Here is a 21,125-nt window from a genome sequence, read left to right on the forward strand (position 1 = left end):
TTGCCCCTCACCTTGCCCTTCAGTTTTGTTTCTTTTCCATCTCCATCTTGCCCACAGCTGCTGGATCCTGCTTGTAAATACGTTCTCACGATCACTTCTCGATGTACAGACTTGTGAAGGACAGCTCTTGTTGTAAATAATTAGGCTCATTCATTTTGTCTTGTAAATATGTGTACATATCCCATGAGTTTGGTTCTTGCATACAATAAACTTTTATGCTGTTCCTCAAGGGGATTCCCTCTCCCACGAGTGTCATTTGAATGAGGCCCTGGCTTCCCCAGGAGAGCAGAGCCTGGGCAGGTCTGGTGAGGAGGACTGGCACGCCGAACCCAGCCCTGCCTACCCCCGGGCCCCCCGCAGTGGCTCAGCGACAGCCCTTCACTGGAAAGGCCGTGGGGCTGCCCAGACCACCCCCTTCTGCCAGGGGGAACCCGGGGTGCCCAAAGCTCCAGCCGTGCCCCAGCGCCCCAGCCGTGCCGCAGCCCCGCGGCAGGACCGGCCCCCGGCGGGGGGCGGAGCCCCTGCGCACGGCGGGGGGCGGAGCGATATGCGGACGGCCCCGCCCCCGCGCTCTCCAACCCCACCCCTTTCTCCTGGCCCCGCCCCGCGCTCTGGCTCCGCCTCCCGCCCCCGCGCGGGGCACGCCGGGAGCTGTAGTGCGGGCGGTGCCGGAGCGGGCGGCCGCCATGGGCCCCGGCGCGGCGGCGGCGCTGGCCCTGTCGCTGCTCTTGGCGGCCGCCGCCCGTCCCGCCGCCGCCGCCTGGGACCTGCGGGCGCTGCGCTGCGGCTTCTCGGCGGACTGCGAGTGCGGCTTCGAGCCCGACGTGCGCGGTAGGTGGGGGCGGCGGGCCAGGGGGCGGTGTGCGGGGGGGAGAGGGGAAGCCCCTGGGTGAGGGGCCGTGAGGGGCGCAGGGCCCTGAGGTGGGGGTCCCGGGGAGCCCCGAGGCCGGGAAGGCGGCAGGCAAGGGGCTCCCGGCAGCCAGGGTGTCTCCGGGAGACCCTTCCGCGGAGGCCATCCCTGGAGCTGGGCACGGAGGGGGCTGTCGGCCTCCTCGCCCCGCGGAGGGGCACGAGCAGGCGGGCAGGGTCGTGCCGTCGCCTGGGCTGCTGACGGAGGGCCCGAGGAAGCTGCCCTCAGAGACGGGACAGCCCCAGTGGGAGACGAGAGCTGTTTCAACCTGCGTTTTCCAAGTCTTGATTTGGCTGTGCTTCAGGTCTGGAGTGTGACTTGGCCGTGAACCTGGTGGGGCAGCCCCTGGTGAGGCAGCAGGTGATGAAGGGAGTGGGAGAGTTCCTGGAGAACAGAAATCCTGTGAAACCCCTCGTGATGTCCTTCCACGGCTCGACAGGAACAGGCAAAACCTACGTGAGCTCCATGCTCGTCCGCTACCTCTTCCAGGGTGGGCTCCAGAGCCCCTACGTTCACCACTTCTCCCCGGTAGTGCACTTCCCCCATGCTGAGCGGATAGAGCAGTACAAGGTAAGGGACAGCCCTCAGTGCAGTACTGCCTGAGTGGGGTCTTCTTTGGTTATGGCCATCTTGATCATCAGTACACGCACATTCAGGCTGAATTCACAGTAAGAAGTAAAAAGTACTGCACTTCAGGCTGCTTCCTGAAGTGCACTAGGAGTAAAAGCTCTTTGTTTTACCCTCTCAGACAGACACTGAGTGAGTGGCTCCACACACTGGCTGAAGGATCCACTAGTAACTGTGATGTACTCTGGCACTCGTTTATCACTTTTATCTTCTCCACAGCAGTCCTTGCTGTGATCATGTTCTCATTCTTTAAATATTTACATAGCCCTTTGAATGCACAAACAAAAGTGCTTAGTTTAGATGAAAGGCACTAAAATGCCCCCATTGCTTTCCAAACAGCTTGATGGCTGTGAAAACCTGCGTATCACTAGACTTGTAATCCCCTCCTCACACAGCAAGCAGCTCCTGAACACCAGCTCTAGACTCTTAACCACACCACTCTGCCTCTTAAAGCTGAAAAAGGGAAGAAATCAAAATATGGAGGTTAGCTGCCAAACCCTCAGCGGAGTGGAGCATCAGCACACCTGGACGTTTGCTTTCTGGGTGTCTGGAGAAGTTATTTGCTGCATTGTGTCCTTAGAAGAAATACTGTCACAAAGGTAAAACCCACACTGAGTGAAGTGCTTCAGTTAAGAGTTACACGTGCCCCCAGGCAAGGTGTGTGGTTTTGTGTGGGTTGGCATCTACACTGAAGTAACTTCAGCTGTTGTAAAGAGCCAGAGCTCTTCTGGGTCAGCACAGGCACGTGTTTTTGCACCAGAACACGAGCTGCCAAAAAGCACTCAGTAGCTGCGAACTGTGTAGATACACAATGAAGGAAGAACATGGGGAACCGTAGGAGTCTGAATACCCAGCCTTAGTTTGCTGCCACCTTCTTCAAATCTGTAATAAAAGCTCTACAGCGGGCTAATAAAGCTGGTAACAGCCACTGTGCGAAACCCAGAATAAAGGAGGCCTCCCCAGTTCTGGCTGTTCCTGCTCCACGTAGGTGGTGCTGTGCAGGCACAAGGTGCTTTCAGCACCTTCAGCTCTGCTTGAGCTCAGGCCTCAGCCATTTCTCTGGGGCAGCTCGAACCTCCCATGCTGCCCTCAGTATCTTGGTGGGTATTTTTCCTAGGAAAACCTGAAGCGCTGGATCCAAGGGAACCTGACAAACTGTGGACGGTCGGCCTTTGTCTTTGATGAGATGGACAAGATGCACCCCGGCCTGATCGACGTGATCATACCGTTCCTGGGACCCTCGTGGGTTGTGTATGGGACCAACTACCGCAAAGCAATCTTCATCTTCATAAGGTAAGAGAGGACCCTCTGTGGCACCACGGGGCCTTCCAGCACGCTGCTTCTGATCTGGGCAGAGGTCATACCTACTTCAGAGCACACGCTGGTTCTGCTTTTCCTTCTCCAAGCCTCGAGCCTCTACAAATACAAAGAGACACTATTTCATTGTAAATGGGCAAAACTGGAGAGTCTGAAAAAGCTACCTGTATTTGGCTACCTATACAGGAGTCACTTTAGGCCAGGCAGCTGGGAGAACCTGGCTTGCATCCACGTAGGCTGGAGAGTGCCAGATGCCTCCTCTGTCCTGCAACACCATTTTCCCAGAGCCATGCCAAATAAGCATCTCATTCTTGTGCAGCAATGCAGGAGGGGAGCAGATCAACGAAATGACACTGGACCTGTGGCGTGCCCGCAAGGACCGGGAGGAGATCAGTCTGCAGGACCTGGAGCCAGCCATCTCCAAAGCAGTGTTTGAAAACCCTCAGAGTGAGTCTGCGGAGCAGAGCCCTTCCTACAGGGTCAGAGCCCGGCAGAGGGAGCCAGGCCCATTCCAGGCAGCCACCGACACCGCCTACCGCCTCTCAGGCAGCCAGAAGGGGAGGAGAAGGGTTTGAGGGCAGAGAACTGTGATCCCCTGGAGGTTTCCTGGTGAAGGGAAGGAGCAGCCTGGCTTTCCAAGCCAGCAGACCTGTTACCATGCTTAACTGAGTTCTTTAGAGACAAGGTGTATTCACGGCTGGGGGATGGCAAACAGCAGGGCACGCTCACTGGAAAGGCACCGAGACGTACCGATCCCCACTGCCTGCCTAGTTCTCCTTGCTCTGCCCTTGCCACAGGGAGCAGAGCTTAATTGTGATTAGTCAAGCTAAATCTCCCCATTCCTGGAGAACAAGTCCATTTGAGGGGTAGGGGGGAGGTGACAACTGATGGATTCAACTCCCTCCTTGTACAAAACTGGAGCAGATCTGTCTTCAGCCCAGTATCTTGGCTTCGCATAAAGCAGCTCTTTGAATTCCAGGGACTGCAGAGACTCTCTGAAGGTAAAACCTGTCTCTTCCTTTGCTTTTGCAGGTGGATTCTGGAAATCTGGGATCATTAACGAACACCTCATTGATTTCGTTGTGCCCTTCCTCCCATTGAAGCGCCACCACGTAAAGCAGTGCGTCATCAGTGAACTTGTCCAGCAAGGCCTTGAAGTACGTCCGGGTGTTGTCCATGAGGTGGCCGACAGTATCCCCTACTTCCCAGAAGAAGAGAAAATTTTCTCCTCAACAGGCTGCAAAACAGTGGCCTCTCGGATCAGTTTTTTCTTCTAGCCACTGGTGAGGTCCTTACTAGATCCATAGGGAGTGTATATGGAGCGGTAAAGCAGCGGAGCCCAGGGCTGTCGGGATGAGCAGTGGGAGCTGCATCTTCCCTCTCGGCAGCACATGCGCTCTCCTGCTGCACTCGTCTCTCCAGCCCCAAGGAGGCCACTGCAGGACGTGGCTGCGGGACCAAGTGCAAGTGATGATGTAAAGCACTTTACTGATTTACCCTTTGGCCAGGTGAGGGTGGACACCACTAGCCCGACACACCACCCAGGACACCTGAGACAACAAGGGGAAGATGCTGAGAGGGCCAGCAGTGTCAGGGAGGTTTCTCCCTGTCAGCAGCGCCCACCTGCAGCTCTCCCCTCTCCTGGCAGCTGCTGATATCCAACATATCAAGATTCTGAGCCTACAGAAGAATTATTTTTTTTCCTACGCATTTTAACGGTTTTATAGAACCTTTTTAAGCGTGGCTGTGCCTTGGCTCCTTGGTACGGCAGCAGCGCTGGCCTGGGAACACTCTGAACATTGCAGCAAAATTTTCTTTTCAAGGAAGTTTGAGAGCCACCTTCTTTCCAGCTTCCTTTCACTGTGAATAGGTGCTGGTAGGGACCAGCTTCACCATCAACAAGTGCAGGGTGGGTGTAATGTGGGAGACAGCAACACCCAACCTGCCAAGAGCCCAGCTCTTCCTACTGACCCCCTTGTCCATCTTTACCCTAAGGTCCAAAAGATTTCCCTGCAGCAAATCAGGAAAATAACAACAAAAAAGACTTCTTATTTGTTTTCCCAGCTACTAAAAATGTCAGTCCTACCTCCAGGGGAGACCGTGGTGCCACTAACTGTTTTGAAAATTCCTTTTATGATGATTTCTACAGCAGGCTGGGAGTTGGTGCTATGAGCTGATGAGCCTCTTGTACATCCTTCTGCTGGTCAGACCTCACAGGCTTCGGCTGGGCCAGTGTCCGTTCAGCTTCTGGGGAGTGTCACGATGGGAGACCCGAGGACAACTTGGAGATGAGTGCTCCACGCTGCTGAGCGTGGGGTGCACAGCACTGCTGGCCTTTGTGCTGGCTTTAACCTCTGTGCAGTCAGATGGAGGAGAACAGGTCAGAGGAACCAGAAATCATTCCCTCTCTAGGAACAAATTGCCCCAGGGATGGGTGCAGGGGTGCTTCCCAGAGCTCCCAATGCTCTGCTCAGGCCCTACGCTGAAAGGAGCTGCCAGTGCTGGGGACCATTCCAGCTCCAGGGCCAGAGCTTTGGGGAACAGTGATTTTAGATACCACCCAAACGCTGCACAGGAGAAGGCCCATAGACAGACTCAAACATCCCCCCTCTTCCAAAAGTGTTATGCATTTCTAATTTTAAAATAAATCTGTTATGAAATAAACGGTTGGGGAACAGTCTTTTACTTGGATTCCTGACTGCAGCTAGCACAGAAGGACTAGGGAGATTTGCAGTTGCATGGGAACAGCTGCCTGATGCAATGGGACTTTGGGGATTTCACAGCACAGAGCTGATGCTCTCCAAGTAGGTCTGGAAACAAGACAGCAACTCTTCCTTGGGGAGGAGGCGAAGCAGCAGTAGCTGGGCCAGACGTCCTCTGCAGAGAAGCCAGTGCAGGTCCAGGGCTGCCATCAGCAGCGCTAGCAGATTAACGACAACGACACTACCCCCTAGCACATACCTCTGGCTGCTGTCACACCAGGCCACATCAGCCAAAATGGCAAGTTTGGGGCAGCTCTTCAGCATTTTCTTCAAGGTTTCTTGGGCAAGGCATCCAGTCTCGCTCCTCAGGACAGCCCAGAGGGACTTCCTTGGAAAGAGGTAGCATAGGAGGGAAAGGATCTGCAGCGCTGACAAGGCAAGACCTGGATCTCCTCTCCATGGAAAAACTCTTGCCCTTACTCTCTGAGCCACAGACTTTCCACCACTGCAGCCAAATGTCTGCCTTGTGCCACCAGCAAAGGCCCCACCAACCCCACTGGGGAGCCTGGGTTTCACCACAAAGACAACCAATCTAGCCATGCCACTGCCCTGAGCGGTGCCACAGTGGGCAATGACCGTGTGGGGACACATTCCCCTTATCACAGCCAGACATAGGAGGGCTTCTGCCCTGAATTGGGTTCACAGACACAGGAAAATGAAGATAAGCAGGAGGAAGGAGACCTGTCCAATGTCTCTGGCACAAAGCTGTTTTCAGAGCCAGGCTATAACCCTTGGCTTGGACCCACACCCTGGTGGAACCCCCAACCCTTGATCAGCTGCTGGCCCCTGCTGCAGAACAGAAATACCAGGCTTGCCCCAGACCACATAAGGGACAGGCACAGAGACTGCACGTGAGGCAGCAAGCCAAGAACATCACCCGTGGCCCAAGGAGAACATCAGGAAGCCACGCAGGGCTGCACCTCACTGTCTGTGCAGGTCGAGCCACAGACTTAGGGCAACATCCTCCCTCACGCTCTCCACCCTCCTCAGGCACAGGCGGGCCCTGGCCTGGCACAAACAGCACAGCGGTTTCTGTGCTCAATGGCTGCGGAGGAGCAAGCTTCGCCTGCCGGTACTGCCTGCAAGGGGATGGGAGAGCACACTCGGCAGCCTGGCTCACCACCAGCCCTGGGGCAGAGCGCACCAGCCCACCTGCTCACCTCACCACCCAGTCGTGCCAGCCCTGCTCACGCAGCGCTGCTGCAACCCGTCTCCGCACAACGCAGTCCCCTGGGCTCAGCTCCAGCACCTGCTGGTAATCCCCGAGCGCATGGGCCAGCTCTCCCGGGGGAAGGAAGCAGTCTGCAGCGAGGCAGCGTGGGCATCTCTGTTAAAGGAGAGCGCTGAGGGCTGGCTGCTGCCACCAGGCTTTGTCTGGAGCTTTCTGTGCCAGTGGGAAATACGCACAGCACATGTCCAGCCCACCTCAGCCACAAAGGTTTCAGTGCCATTAAGCCAAAAGCTCTGAGCTCTGCTGGGCAGGAGACACAGCCCAGTTTGGAAGAGAGCAGCCGTTCCCAGCCATGCCCCAGGACAGGATGTGCGAGGAGGGAGCTGAAATACCAGTGGTAAATCCCAGCTGCTAATTCTTCTCCCCACTGCTGAAATGGTCCAGTCAGGCACAGCTGTGACCCTGGGTCAGGACCAAGAGAGAACTCAGGGGCCCTACTGCCCACTTTGGCCACAGGGTGAAGAATTTGGCAGCCAAGGGGTCACTCTCAATGGTGAAGCTGATCTCGAGCAGGGCCCCACACAGGTCCCCACACAAGGCCTTGGCCACCACCCTGGCCTTGTCTGAGCAGCCTCCGCCTCAGGGCTGGGCAGCTCCATGCTGTGACTCCAGCTCCAGGGCCCACTGGATGTCCTGGTGACACAGGGCCAGCTGCCCATGGAGGCCGGGTACCCTCAAGGCTTGGCACTTACCAGCACATCCCCAGCCTGCAGGAGGGGCAGCAAGGCCTCTCGGGGACCAGGGCAGCTGTACCTAAGCGTTCATATAACGAAGCACAGAGCACATACGGATCAGAGTTCCTTGTGTCCTCCTCCAGGTCTCTGCTGAGCATCTGGAGGCACTCCGGGAACTTGTAGATGGCCATGAGACACACGATGCTGCAAGAGGAGATGGGCAAGGTGGAAGGCAGCCCACGGCAGGGCCAGCCCAGCTGGACAGCCTGGTGCTGCTCTGGCTTTACCTCCTCTGGAGAAGCACCCTGAGGTGAGGCTGCAGCTTGGCTGCCCTTGTGAAGGCCTCCAGGGCCTTGCAGTAGAGTTCCTGATCAAGAAGACATCAGCCCTGCAGGGAAGCCCTGTCAGCCTGATCACCCCAGCCCAGCCACAGCTGTGGACATGGGGAAGGGAGCAGTGGCTGACCTGCAGGTCAAGGACAAGGGCCAGGCAAGCCAGGCAGGGCTGCTGCTCCCATGCAGGCGACATTGTGACCACCTTCCTGAAGTTCAGCTTGGCTGACTGGAACTTGCAGAGCTGCAGGAAGGCCTCTGCCCACTGCTCATACAGCTCTGCCTGCACTACGGGCAACCCTTAGCCCATGCTGGCCCAGCCCAGCAGTCCTCAAACTACCCAGAATCAGCCTGGCAAGAGGTTAACAGCATCCTGAAGCCAGACGCCAGCCTTTACAACACTGCCTCCCTTCTCCAGCTCCCAGCCCAGTGTACCCCTAGCCATCTGGGGACCCTTCGCCCTCGGTGGAGCCAGGCTGATGGCTTTCAAACAGCAGGTGATGGCTTCCTCCCACCAGCCACAGAAGTCCAGCTCTTTCTGCCAGCTGTGGAGAGGAAAAGAGCCACGAGCGAAGCCCGGTGACATCCTGCTGGACTGGGTGACTGTCACGCAGCCTTGGAAGAAAGCTCTGCTCCACCAGCAGGGCCGGGAGCTGCCATGGGCTGGAGGGCGGCCGGGGAAGGTGAGGCATCCTGTATCCCGCCAGCCAGCCGTACCCCAAAGGCCACTGCTAAGGGCAGCGCGAGCGGGCACACAGCAGGCACGAACACAAACCGCGGGCACCAACCCTGCTTCCCGCGGGGGCCCGGCGCTGCACGAACACCGGCGGGGCCCGCAGGGACCGCTCCCGGCCTTCCCCCAGCGGCTCCTCCGGCACCGCCGCGCCAAACACCCCCCGGCCTCCGCCCCGCTCCCGCCCCAGAGGCCGCTCGCGGCTCCCGGCACCTCACAGCTCGCACCGGCTGCTCTCCCCGGTCCCCCGAGCTGAGCCCGCCGAGCCGCGGGGCTTTACCGGAGCAGCGGGCCCCGCACGGCCCGCTCCGCGCCCGCCCTGCTGCCCACAAGCAAGATGGCGACGGCGCGAGGGGCGGGGCGGCGTCGGGCTATTGGCGGCGCGCAGGTTTGACGTCACAGGGAAGGGACGACGCGGCGCGATGCTGGCGGGGCGCGCGCGCCCGTTCGTCAGCCGGGCGGGGCCGCGCGTCATGGTGGGGCCGGGGGGGCGGGGCCGGGTGTGAGGAGGGGGGGAGTGGGGCTGGGGGGGTAGTACCGGGGGGAGTAACGGGGCTGAGGGATGGAGCTGAGGGGGATCGGGGCTGAGGGGGATCGGGGCTGAGGGGATGGGGCTGAGGGAGATTGGGGCTGAGGGGGATCGGGGCTGAGGGGGATCGGGGCTGAGGGAGATTGGGGCTGAGGGGGATCGGGGCTGAGGGGGATCGGGGCTGAGGGAGATTGGGGCTGAGGGGGATCGGGGCTGAGGGGGATCGGGGCTGAGGGAGATCGGGGCTGAGGGGATGGAGCTGAGGGGGATCGGGGCTGAGGGGATGGAGCTGAGGGGGATTGGGGCTGAGGGGTGCTGGGGCGTTGGGGGCCTCATGGCGGCCCGGCAGAGCAGCGTTGACGCCCGGCGGGCAGGTGGCCGGCCTGGGCAACCACGGGCTGCGGGGGACACGGCACAGCGTGGGCATGGCGGTGCTGGACCGGCTGGCCCGGCAGCTGGCAGTGTCCGAGGGCTGGCGAGCGGACAGGCGGTGCTGCGCCGACGTGGCCCTGGCCGCAGCCCACGGCCTGGAGCTGGTGCTGCTCAAGCCGCGGCGGTTCATGAACCTCAACGGGCTCAGCGTCGCCAGTGCTGGTGAGCAGCTCGGCCACCCCCGCAGGCTGCGGTGCCACCGGGCCCTGCGGCAGTCCTGCTGTCCCCCTACCCAGCACAGTCGCTGCAGCCGCGCTCTGCAGGGCCAGGGCCCGGCGAGTCTGCCTTTCTCTCGTTTCTTGGGTTGTATTTCTGTTTCCAAAGCTGAGATCTACAACCTGCGCCCGGAAGATATTTATCTGGTTCACGACGACCTGGACAAGGCCCTAGGCAAGGTGGCGATCAAGCTGGGAGGCAGCGCAAGGTACAGGGTGGCCCCAGCTCTCTGGTTGTGTGAGCTGGTTCGAGGTGTTGCCGTGCCCGTACAGGCACATGGGCTGGTCCTGGCCCTGTCCCACCAGTCTGGCGGTGTTTTCAACCCCAGCGCCAGCCCTGGACCTGATCCTAGTTACGGAGCTGACAGACAACTGTTTGGGCAGCCTCCCGGTGCCTGCCCTTGGCAGGAAGGGCAGGGAGCCTCCTGGAAGCAGCTGTGGGCTGGATCCAGCCCATCGGCTGCACCACATGGGCTTTTTATAGCACTCTACCTCCACTCTGCCCGCCCCAGTGCCAGCTCCTGGGTCAGCCTCAAGACATTTAACCTAGGAAATCTTCCACTGCAGGATGGGGCAGGGATGGTACTGGCCACAGCGCTCAGTCACACGTGCACCAACTGCAACGAGAGCTGAGACGCGCAGAACAAGCTGTCCCAGCCCTGCTTCACTCATCCCCCAGCCCGCTGCTCTCAGCCCTAGGATGTTCCTGCAGAGTCAGGGCATGAGGAGTGCAGCCCTTGGCTGGGACCACATCCCCAAATCCCTGCAGCGACAGACCTCAAGACCATACTGTGTGTGTGGGGGGTGTCTTTTACAGACTAATGGTGGGTTTTTCTTCTCTCCCAAGGGGACACAACGGGGTCCGGTCATGCATCAGTGCTTTGCACTCCAACGTGAGTAGGACTCAGTGGAAGGGGATTAATCCTGCCTCCACATCAATGCATGGCTCGTCAGCTCCCCCCCACTCCCATTCTTCTGACTCCCCTCAGACAAGCCCCTGCTCCCTTTCGTCTCTCCCCTTTTCTCCTTTCCCTCCTTCCCTCTGCTTCCCTGAGAGCTTATGTCGGTTTGGCCGCCATCGAGGACATGGAAACAATTAGCTCGAGCAGCTCTGCCAGGCCTGGCAGGAGCCCGGGATCTCAGCACAGCCCAGTAAAAGCCTCTTCCAAAATCATGTTTCTTGGAGCAAGCACTCAAAACCACCTGGAAAACATGAGGGGCCTACTCCCTCGCCACCCAGCCCCACTCACAACACTGTCCTCTTGCCCCAGCTCAGTCTCAGCTGGGCCCTTGAGGTGAAGCTCCTCCAGCTTTCCTTCTTTCTCCCTAGGAGATGACCCGGCTCAGGGTTGGCATCGGGCGGCCAGAGTGTGAAGTGACAGTGTCCAACTATGTCCTGGCTCCGTTCAGTGCTGAGGAGCAGGAGAGGCTGGAGCAGGTCCTGGCTCAGGCAGCGACCTGCCTGCTGGAGCACATCCTGCGGAGAAGAGCGCCTGCAGGAGAGCCGGGGGACAGGGGCTGACATGGAGCCCTGGGGACCTGCATGGCCAGTGGACAGGGTGCTGCGGACTCTGGGGTGACCACGGTGCGGAGCAGAGCTGGCCCTGCCGGGCAGCCTGGCCGGGTGCTGGGGCAGCCCCAGTCTGTCCCCACACAGATCCGGGCAGCTCGTGTCCTACTCAGACCGCTGCAGCGGCTTCATGCAGCAGTTTGGGACAGAAATGAAATAAACCCTCATTCTGCCCCGCTCCTGCCTCTCTCCCGTGCACCGGCCGCTGGACTTGGGCAGTCCCTGGCTCTCTGTGGCTCAGATCCGTGTTCCCATCCCTCTTCCACCAGCCCAGGCTGGAGGGAAGCTTCCGGTGGGAAGTGGGGAGTGACGGGAGCGACTTCAGCTTCGGCTTTGTTGAGAAACCGTGGCAAGCACGAGTTGCCTGGAATCTCGTCGCTTAGGGCGGCTCTCACTGAGCTGCAGCAAGTCTCAGGGCTGGCCTCGTAGTTTTTTGAGTTAGGTGGCTTTAAGCCAAAACCCTGGAGTTTCTAACAGCCGGAGGAGTTCTGGCTCCTCACAGACCCATTACAGGCCTCATGGCGGAGAGGGCAGCCCAAGAAGTGGGGTCCCACCACCACCACCACCACTGCAGTTTCCCCAAGCCAGCTCGCCAGCACACCCTGTCCCACTGCGTACCCCATGAGCATGGCTGCACCGCGAGCCCTGGCGCGGGCAGCTCCCTGCCCACATCCCAGCAGGTGCTGGAACAAGCACTGGGACCCTTGCTGGGTCACACGTACCGCAGCACTGCTGCCGCTTCCTTCCTCTGCTCCAGCTGGCACCAGGCCTTCCTCTGCTCTGTCCCCAGCTCCTGAGCTCCTCCTGTAGCACTGAGGCTACCTGTGACCAGGGGACAGGCAGGGAAGCAAAGATGCCCCCAACCTGCCATCACCTCTCCACCCTGCTGTGCCACCCCTGCCTGTACTGGCTGGTACCCTGTGGTTGCAGACCATGCACTTGGCCCTCTCTTTCTCTTGGACCTTCAGGTCCTACAGGATCTCCTGGAGTTGGTTCTTGGCCTTCAGGAGTTCCTTGCTTGTAGCTGTTCATCCTGCCCTGAACAATGCTCTCCTGGAGCACTTGATGGTCTCAGACATCCCACTGTGGGTCTCAGCTACTAAGGCTTCCACCCACTGCTCCATACCCTTCATCAGGCTGTGGGGAGAAGAGGAGTTCAGCCCCCCAAACCCCAGGTGAAGACAGCAACCCACCACCCTGGGGCTAACCCCAGCCGCTGCTCCAGGGCCAAAAGGGGCAGCCATGTGCCAGGCAGTGGTGGAGAGAGGCAGAGGCCTGGGAGGGAGCTCACATTTCTCTGGCTCACCCAGACTAGGGCTAGTTGCAGCGCTTTTAAGGGAATAGCTCCTCCACCCCAGGAAACCCTCACTTTCCAACTGAATGTCACCCTGCCGAGGAGCTGAGGTTTATCACCGAACAGGCCGTGGCTCTTGGAAAGCAAACTCCAGAGCTGGCCACAAAGGTGACAGATGCCGGAGCCCAGCAGGACTCGGCTGCACATCTCAGTGCTCAAGCTGGTGTTCGGTTTTCAGTCCCAAGGCCAAACCCTCTGCTGAGGACCCCAGTGCCAATGAAGGAAATAATTTCCATCAGCATTCCCAGGGGAGAGCTCTGTGGAAATGCCACCCACCTTTTCACCCCCGGACCCCAAAGGAGAGCTCCAGTCTCCCTCTCTCACCCTACATTCCTCTCTCCCTTTCCCCATTACACATTTCATTCCCAAAGAAATCCCCAGCTGGAGGAACCTCCAGACCCTCACCACCACAGCTCTGAGGTGACCCTGTGGGGTCTCTGCCCTGGGGACATTACGAGGGGCAATGCTACCCAGCACCTGGCACGTCAGCTCAAACACAGTCTGCTTTAATCCTCCCTGCGTGTCAGCCCAGACATGGCACAAGCAAGGGACAAGCCCCGTCGGTGGCAGGAGGCCACGTGCACCATCACAGGAGTCAGCCCCTGGCCTGAAAAACACTCCCCAAAGTCCAAGCTGGTGGGAGACGGCAGAGTTGGCATCACTCAGGGTGCTCCAAGAGATGTGTCCTCAGCCAAGATGGAGCACAGCGCTCCCCAGGTCCCTCTGCCTGGCAGGGAGATGGCTCTGTGGGAGCCCTGGGGCAAATCCTGCCATGGGTGGATTCACCACACGCAGATTTGAAGGACCCACAGCCGTCCAGGGCAGCTCCATCTCTCAAGTGCGAGCTGGCAGGATCATGCCGCTGGCCGGTGGTGCTCCCAGCTGGGTCACAATCCCTCGTCCCTAGGAGACAAGGAGGCAAACATCAGCAGTCAAGGCAGGAGCAGCCCCGACACTTTCACGCCTGCAGCAGAGGCAGTGGGAGGGTTGTTTTCCAGCCTCCCCAGTCTGGCTGCTCCGGGGGAGGCTCCGCTGCCAGCACAAGCAACTTCAGACAGGGAAAGTCTGACCTGGCGTCAACTGTGGCTGTGCCACCTCGGGTCGAGCGAGCGCGGGTGCTCACCTGCCTGCAGACACACAGCCCCAGGGAGACATGCTTTGGGGGCTGCAAGCAGTGCCAGGGTTTGAAACTTTTCCCTGCAGGACGCCTCTGGCTCTTGCCAAACTAGGGTGACTTTTGCAGGAAGTGAAGGAGCGTTGTCCCTTCCTCGCTTGAGGGGCCGCGGAGCAGCAGGACCCCGTCTCCTGGTCCTCTGCAGCCCAGTGCAGCCCCACATGGGACATCTGCGTCCCCATCCCTTTCCCAGCCTGGAAGAGAAGGTCTTCTCTCCATTTCCCAATGCTTTGAGTCTGATGAGAAGAGCTGCTGCCACATGGCAAAAAGAAACTGGGCACCCGGAACACATCCGAACATGGCGCTCGCAGGGAGATGCTTCCCAGGCGCCCTGTCCCTGGCACCACACGCCTGGGTCCCACAGCCTCACTCACCATCAGAGCTCGTCGCGGGCGGTGGAGCGGAGGTGGCTGGCACTGCCCCGTGAATCCCTCAGGGTCTTCTGCGAGCCAGCCCAGTCGGTCTTCTTGGTATCATCGTCCCAGATGGTGGAGGTCTCAGTGTCACTCAGCCAGTTGCTCTCCCCAGCATAGTGGGTGGGATAAACCAGGAGGGGGTGAGCCGAAAACACCAGCAGGTCCCGAGGGGCGAAGTGCCGCTTGTAATCCTCACTGGGGAAAGTGGAGTGGACCCAAGAGGAGAAATTGGCTTACAGAGCACGGTCGGATGAAGAAAAAAGGGCTGGAAAACCATACTGACCACCTGGGGAAGGCACCACGCAGGGCAGGCGATGGGGAGGGACACGGGGTACTGGGGAGGGGTCTGGGGAAGGCAGCCAAGCTGGGGGGCTGCCCCACGCCACTGCTGCCTGCACAGCCTGGCTGGGAAAGGACAATGGAGGGACTGCGGAGGGGACAGGACTCGCCTCTCCCCACCAGGCTCGGTGGCACAGGGCCGGCCTTGGCATAGAGGGGGTCTCCAGCACAGCATCCTGCCAGCCCGGCCCCGGCTGGCCCCGAGCCAGGGCTGTCTGCTGCCTTTATCCTGGCAAGCACGGGGCTCCCAGCTGCTCCTGGTTCACATCCAGGGCACTAGTCCACCTCTCCATCCACCTCCACCCTCTCTTTCACATGCCTAATTCCTCTGTTTCGCTATCCTGCTCACTGGTTTTCCCACCCCCCATCCCTTGGGACACCCGGCCACCAGCGCTCACCGACCCCTTAAATTGCCTCCTCAGACACAGCCTTGCTGCTGGCCTCCACCCGGGAAGAGGGGCATGGAGGTGCCCCAAGGTGGGGCTGAGACCCACAACCAGGGACAGGGGACCACGCAGCCCCTCAGCACAGGAGTACATGGGGCTGCTCCCCCCTCGCCATGGGGCTGAGACCCCTGTGCCAGCAGGGCCAGCACCGAGACCTGGCTCCGTGCCCATCACTGTCCCCCCACCCTGCCATGGCAGAGGGCCATTTTCCAGCAGCCGGCAGCCAGGCAGCGGCTGGGGGGGAATGACCTCATGCTACAGATGTTTTCCTCCAGCATGAGCAACGCCGGGCGGGGGGGGAACGGGGTGGGATGGTGACGGCAGAGAAGAAACATATGCTCCATTGCCGGCACGGCCGCCCTGCCCCACCAGCACCCCTCCCACACCCCCTGCTCCTTACTTGGGGTGCTTGTCGTACATGATGGGCAGGAACTCATCCACCGGCAGCATTTTGGAGAGGGGCTCGGCGGCCAGCAGCTTCTGTGCCCCGCGGCGGGAGATGGCGTAGGCCAGTGTCCAGTATGAGTACCCGGCCACCACCAGGTTTCGCACGCCCTCCACGGGTGCCTCGTCCTCTGCATTCACCTGCTTCCTCCCCAGGTAGCTGCGGGGTGGCGGGCAAGCCGTGAGAGCCAGCCCTGGAGACCCCCACCCTGCATCCCTCTGGCCCCAGCACCTACATGAGGTCCCAGTCCTGCTGTGCCCCCTCCAGCTCCTCCATCAGCCGTTGCAGCCGTGCCGGGAAGGCGGCCTCAAAGCGCACGTCGTCCTCAAAGACCACAGACCGCTCCAGCCCCCGGGACACGATCTGTGGGGAGGGGGCAGAGGTGCAAACCCATCCCAGCACCGTACTTGGCCCGACTGGATCCACTCACCCTGCAGGACACCCCTCTACCCAGGTTCTCCAGAAACCTGGTGATGCTCACAGGGTCCGTGGCCCTCAGGGACCCCATGGCCTCCACGGCCCCGTACCTCCTTCCAGACGTTGTAGTGGCTGAGGAAGCAGCCGACCTCGCCCTTGGTGAGTGTGCGGCCAGAGAAGGGGTCATAGTATCCGGGGAGCAGGTCCACCCCCAGCACCTTGATGTCGCTGCTGTTGAGGGTGCTGCAAGGTGAGGGGCTGCATCAGCAAGAGATCCCCCCCAGGCACCCCGTCCCCTCCCCAGGGTGACATCGGGGGGCTGGCAGAGCAGGGACGCATTCCCCCATGGCCACCTCCCATCCACGGCGTCCACCACCCGTGGAGCGATCTCCAGCTCCCTCAGGGATGCCACCATCCGCTGGCGCCGGTCTGGCCTCCGCAACAGGTTGATGAGGAAGATCTGGAGAGGAAGGGGAGAGCCCCGCCGAGGGGGCTTGTTGTCATGGTGGGGGACAGCCTGCCTGGCCACTGCAGGACAGGGGCTCAGCCAAAGCCCACAGCAGGCTTTGCCATGGACACATGCAGCTGGAGGGACAGACGGGAGCACGGCAGGGTCCTTTGGGTGCTTACTTCATCAAAGCCCATTTTCGTGAGTGGCTTGGGAAGGAGAGAAATGTGCCTGGAGCGCTGCATGGGGGGTCCATCCACTGTGGAGAGAGGGGACATCCGTTTGGGTGGAGCCCAGACCCCCCAGGCCAGGAGCAGCCCTGCCCTGGGGACCGGCACCGGGTCCATGTCACCCTTGGGGCAGGGGACACCTCTGGGACCCTGCCGTCTGCAGGTGCTCACCCATGGCCTCCAGCGTGAGATGCACAAAGTTGGCACGTTCATCCTCCAGCGTCTGGTGGGCTTTCACAGGGACATTGATGTAGCCAAAGCGCTGCTGGTTGCACACATGGACCTGCGCACCTGCCGAGTGGGACAGGTGAGCACCACAGCCCCCCCAAACACCCAGACTTCCCCCGGCTCCCCGCTGCCTTCACCAGCTGCCTGGCAGGAGTAAGCGAAGACGATGATATCGTCGAAGGCCCAGGTGTAGTTGGGATGGGGCGGGTAGAAAGCCAACTGTGATGTCTCTTCCTTCCGCAGGTCGATCAGGAAGGTGGCGTAGACCATGGGGACAGAGAAGCAGCCCACCTGCTGCCGGTTCTTGGTGGGGAAGTAGTCGGCTGTCCGGCGGTAGTAGCCCTGCAGCACACCAGCATGATGCCCCCATGGTGGGGGGTTCCTGTGCCACGGGGAGGAGGGTCCCCTTCCCCAGGGCGTACCTGGGGCGTGATGCCGCACCAGAAGTTGGAGTAGAAGGTCTGTGAGTCCAGCATGGGGGCCACCACTGACTTGTTCTGTGCCATGAGGAACTTGAGGGTCTGGTTGTTGGTCAGGATGCTGTCGGTGTCCACAAACTGGGAGGACAGCACAGGTCCTGGAGCCGCAGGGACATCTCCCTCAGCCCCTACCTTGCCGACACCTCGTGTCCCTTACCAGGACGTAGTCTGCCCGCTGCTCCCGGGCGTAGGTGAGAGCCTCCTGCTTCAGCCTCATCAGGTTTTCGTAGCGTTTGTCGCTCCAGTGTTTGGGCCCGAGCTCATCAGGGTAGGAGCTGGGTGGGGGGAGGCAGGGGTTAACCCCGCTCACTGGGAACGAACAAACTCCATGCATGCTGCTGCATGCCGGCCGGCTGAGTCAGCACAGCCCTGCCTCACCACCGCTCCTGCGGGCAGTGTCCCTGGTTGGGAAGTGGGGTGCTGCTCCAAGAGCCCCTCGCAGCCCACACCCACCCCACTCGGCACCCCCCAGCCTCACCTGGGCTCCTCCTGCACCTTCCAGGCCACCGAGTGATAGTCCTTCCCCACTGCCTCCAGCCACTCCCGCAGCATCGCCGTCGTGTTGTCTGAGTTGTGGTCCGTCGCGCACCTGGGGCAGGGGGACATCAGCCTCTGAGGGTGCCCCCCAAAGGCACGAAGGGACAACCACAGCCCCCTCCCTGCACTAGAAGCGCTCCCAGGGCCGAGAGCCTGAGCCAGTGACGGACTCGCCTGGGAATGTAACATGTAATTTGAAAGAACCGAGGCTGCGCTGGCGGGAGGGGGAACGCGAACGGGTAGTTTCTTTCCTGGTGCCGCCGCCGCCAGGGCTGTCCTCATCCCGGCCCTGTGGCTGCCCACCATGAACAGCATCGGAGCACAGCAGCTTCATCCCCCTGCCCACGCACCCCGCTGCAGCCCTGTACACCTCGCTTCACCCCGCGGCTCCCGCAGCAGGAGGAAAGGCCTCAACAGGCAGTAAAAACCCCCCTCCCCAAGCCTCCCCCTGCCACGCACAGCCGCCCTCCCCAGCTCTCTCATCCAATCCCCCAACAATGTCCGTGGGGACCCCAGCACAGATGGGGTTGAGCCCCACACTGCATCAGGGCAACCCCCAAGTCTCCAAACTCCCCAGCAGCCTCAACCTGTCAATGAGCCCCAAGCTGCCACCCGGGTACTGCTGTCACAGAGACCCCCTGGGACACAGGGGACAAGGCAGGACCTCTGTCCACCCCCTCAGCTCCCTGGGCAGCTGCTCTTGAAACACCCTGCAGCGTCCTGCAGCCAGGGTCTCCCAGGGGCTGCGGGTGGCAAAGGTGAGGACCCCCTGCTTCCCTGCTGCTGGCAGCTGCCCCCCGCCCCAGCACAGCTGCCCCTGCCAGGACACCCTCACCAGCTCCCGCCTCGGCCCCCACAGAAGCAGCTGCAGAAAAGTTTCCAACGAGCTCAGGCAAGAGATGGCAGCAGCGGAGGAGCGAGGAAGAGGAGGGATGGGGGACTCCTCTCCCATCCACTCCCTCCAGCATGCTAAATGGGGGTCTGGGGGTGTCTTTGGGGAAGGGGGGGCTGGGGCTGAGCTCTGCAGGGAGGGGGAAGGCAGCATCTGTCCCTAGTGATGCAGAATCCCCCCAAGCCCAGGGCTTCCCTCCCTCGCCAGCCCCACAACTTCAGCAGGGGTAAGTTGTGGGTCCTGCCCCCTCGCCATGGGGCAGCACCCAGCCCCTCCTGGGTCCCTGATGGGTCCCTCACCCAGGGCAGAGCCACCCCTCACGCTCTGGAGCTGGGGAGGCTGTTACTACCAGAGTCCCTGTTCCTCCCAGAGGTCCCCATCACCCCCCAGGCCCCCATTGCCCGGGATCTCTGTTCCCTCCACCCAGGCCACTGTTACCCCAATGCCACCCCGAGCCCCCAGTCCCCCCACTCTCCCCAGCTTCCCATTCCTCTCCCCGCATTGTCCTTTGGGTCCTCGCTACCTCTGGCTCCCCATTCCCCCCATAGTTTTCTCAATCTCCCAGCATCCCGGTTTCCCCCCAGCATCCCCATTCCCTCGGGGATCCCCATTACCCCCGGGTCCCTGTGACCCCAGCAGCCCGGCTCCCCCCGGGGTCCCAATTCCCGCACACCCCCTCCTCCCTCTGGATCCCTGCTACTCCCCGCACCCCGGGCTCCCGGCTTTCCCCCAGGGCCCCCGCGCCCCCCGGGAGTCTCCGCTCCCCCCGGGGTCCCCGCTCCCTCACCACAGGGCGATGCTCCCCGGGGGATAGTCCAGGCGCTCCAGGGCTCCCAGGCAGTGCGGCAGCGAGTGCTGCGCGTTACGGGCCAGGAGGGCGAGCACCACCCGCGGGGGCACCGGGACCGGGTCGGGGCCGGTGCCAGTGTCGGTGTCGGTGCCAGTGCCGGTGCCCAGCAGCAGGAGCAGGGCGCAGAGCGGCCCCGCGGCGCCCATGGCGGCGGCAGCGGCGGGCGGGGAAGGGGCGGGCTGAGACCCGCGGCGCTCAGCGCACCCCCCGCCCCCGCCCCCGGCCCGGCCCCGCCGCCGCTGCGAGCCCCGGGGGCGGGTTTGAGTTGAGTTTCCTTAAATAAAGTCGGTGCTGGTAAACAGCCCCGCACAGCCCACGGGCGGGGGCGAGAGGCCGGGGGACACCCCCGGTTCCCCCTCCTCGGGGTCCCTGAAGATGCTCCTGGGCATCCCCGAGTGCCCGCTGCCAGCTCGGAGTCGGGTCCTCCGCGGTGCCCGGCATGGCTTGGGGGAAGGGGGGAAGCGGAAGGGTGAGCAAGTGGCCCGGGAGGCCTCATGACTGGGGGGGATCATACGTAGGGGGGCTTGTGGCCCGGTGGCTTGTAGCCAGAGGGCTCATGGTCAGGGGAGCTCAAAGCCAGGGTTGCTTGTGGCTGAGGGGGGCTTGTGTCCAGGGTGGGGCACGGCCAGGGGGGCTTATGGCTCTGCCCCATCAGAGGCCAAGGTCTCCACCGAGCCATGTCCCACCCAGACTGCCCCCCATGGCTTGGAGGGTCACGCCTGGTGGGGTGACCATCTGCACCCCCCAAGCGAGTCTGACACGTGTCGGAGCCGCCAGCGGCCCTGGGGCCTTTGGGACATTTGGCCAAAACGGCTGGTTAACCACCCAACCCATAATTGCCGCCATCAGCTCCCGGAGCAAGCGCGGGCTGGGAGGGGGCCGCGTCCTGGGGAGCAACAGCTCCGGGCACCCCGATGGCGGTGCCAGGCACCCCTCGCCGCGGTGGCACCGGAGCCCTGGCAAAGGGCCGAGGGCCGCGCGTGGCCAAACCTGCACCCACCCGCAGTGATGCAGGAGCCCGGCTGGGGGGCTGCTCTCGCCGGCTCCCCACGCTGTGCCCTCGCTCCGGGAGGGCTCTGGCAGGGCGCAGCAAGAGGGTCGGGGGGTGAACATTTCCAGCAGCACCTGAAAGAAGCAACAGAGTGTGGGGGGGGCGGACACGGGGAGCGCTGGGGAGCCCTGCGGCCGCTCTGGGGAGATAAAAACTATTTCCAGCCCGAGCTCGGACAAGTATTTCCGGGAAGGGTCCCGTGCCAGCACGGATGGGTGCTGCGGTGCATCCCTGCGGGACGGGGCAGGACCCCAGGAGCTGAGCACAGCCCGACCCCACGCGTATCCAGATCCCACCAGTGTCCGGACCCCACCCGCGTGTCCGCCCCCCCGGGAGGGTCGAGCAGAGGCAGGCCCTCTCCGCTTCGCAGCAGCCCCTGAGCGCGGCCCCGCGGCCCGGGAGGGGATTAAGGCGGAGGGAGGGCCGCAGGGCGCCGGGGATGCCCGCGGAGCCCACGGCTGGCCCCGTCCCGCGGCGACACCCACCC

General features: G+C 61.7%; 3 protein-coding genes across 5 annotated transcripts; 2 read left to right on the forward strand and 1 right to left on the reverse strand.

Annotated features, from left to right (window-relative positions):
* Positions 1–686: 686 nt before the first annotated feature.
* TOR2A (torsin family 2 member A) lies at positions 687–5,476 on the forward strand. 3 transcript variants are annotated; one of them, XR_015222790.1, is made up of 6 exons: positions 687–831; positions 1,215–1,480; positions 2,655–2,830; positions 3,174–3,301; positions 3,887–4,329; positions 5,004–5,476. XR_015222790.1 is itself a non-coding variant. In XM_086625142.1 (6 exons), the coding sequence occupies exons 1-5, from the start codon at positions 687–689 to the stop codon at positions 4,129–4,131; spliced, it is 960 nt and encodes a 319-aa protein (XP_086481268.1). In that variant the 3' UTR covers positions 4,132–4,137; positions 5,004–5,476. The 3 variants fall into 3 exon arrangements, 2 of the variants coding, with proteins under 2 accessions (XP_086481268.1, XP_086481267.1); XM_086625142.1 differs by having other exon boundaries at positions 3,887–4,137; XM_086625141.1 differs by having other exon boundaries at positions 3,887–5,476.
* Positions 5,477–9,008: 3,532 nt separating this feature from the next.
* Positions 9,009–11,346, forward strand: PTRH1 (peptidyl-tRNA hydrolase 1 homolog). Its single transcript, XM_086625446.1, has 5 exons — positions 9,009–9,062; positions 9,490–9,709; positions 9,872–9,971; positions 10,610–10,655; positions 11,093–11,346. The coding sequence occupies exons 1-5, from the start codon at positions 9,009–9,011 to the stop codon at positions 11,282–11,284; spliced, it is 612 nt and encodes a 203-aa protein (XP_086481572.1). The 3' UTR covers positions 11,285–11,346.
* Positions 11,347–14,236: 2,890 nt separating this feature from the next.
* CERCAM (cerebral endothelial cell adhesion molecule) lies at positions 14,237–19,733 on the reverse strand. The gene is made up of 12 exons (XM_086625154.1): positions 19,525–19,733; positions 17,787–17,897; positions 17,466–17,583; positions 17,252–17,386; positions 16,967–17,171; positions 16,773–16,892; positions 16,554–16,630; positions 16,277–16,383; positions 16,034–16,166; positions 15,742–15,869; positions 15,462–15,665; positions 14,237–14,471 (listed from the first exon to the last, which is right to left on the reverse strand). The coding sequence occupies exons 1-12, from the start codon at positions 19,731–19,733 to the stop codon at positions 14,237–14,239; spliced, it is 1,782 nt and encodes a 593-aa protein (XP_086481280.1).
* Positions 19,734–21,125: the final 1,392 nt, after the last annotated feature.

This window comes from Tauraco erythrolophus, chromosome 22 (genome assembly GCF_009769465.1).
Source record: "Tauraco erythrolophus isolate bTauEry1 chromosome 22, bTauEry1.pri, whole genome shotgun sequence".
NCBI classification, from domain to species: domain Eukaryota; kingdom Metazoa; phylum Chordata; class Aves; order Musophagiformes; family Musophagidae; genus Tauraco; species Tauraco erythrolophus.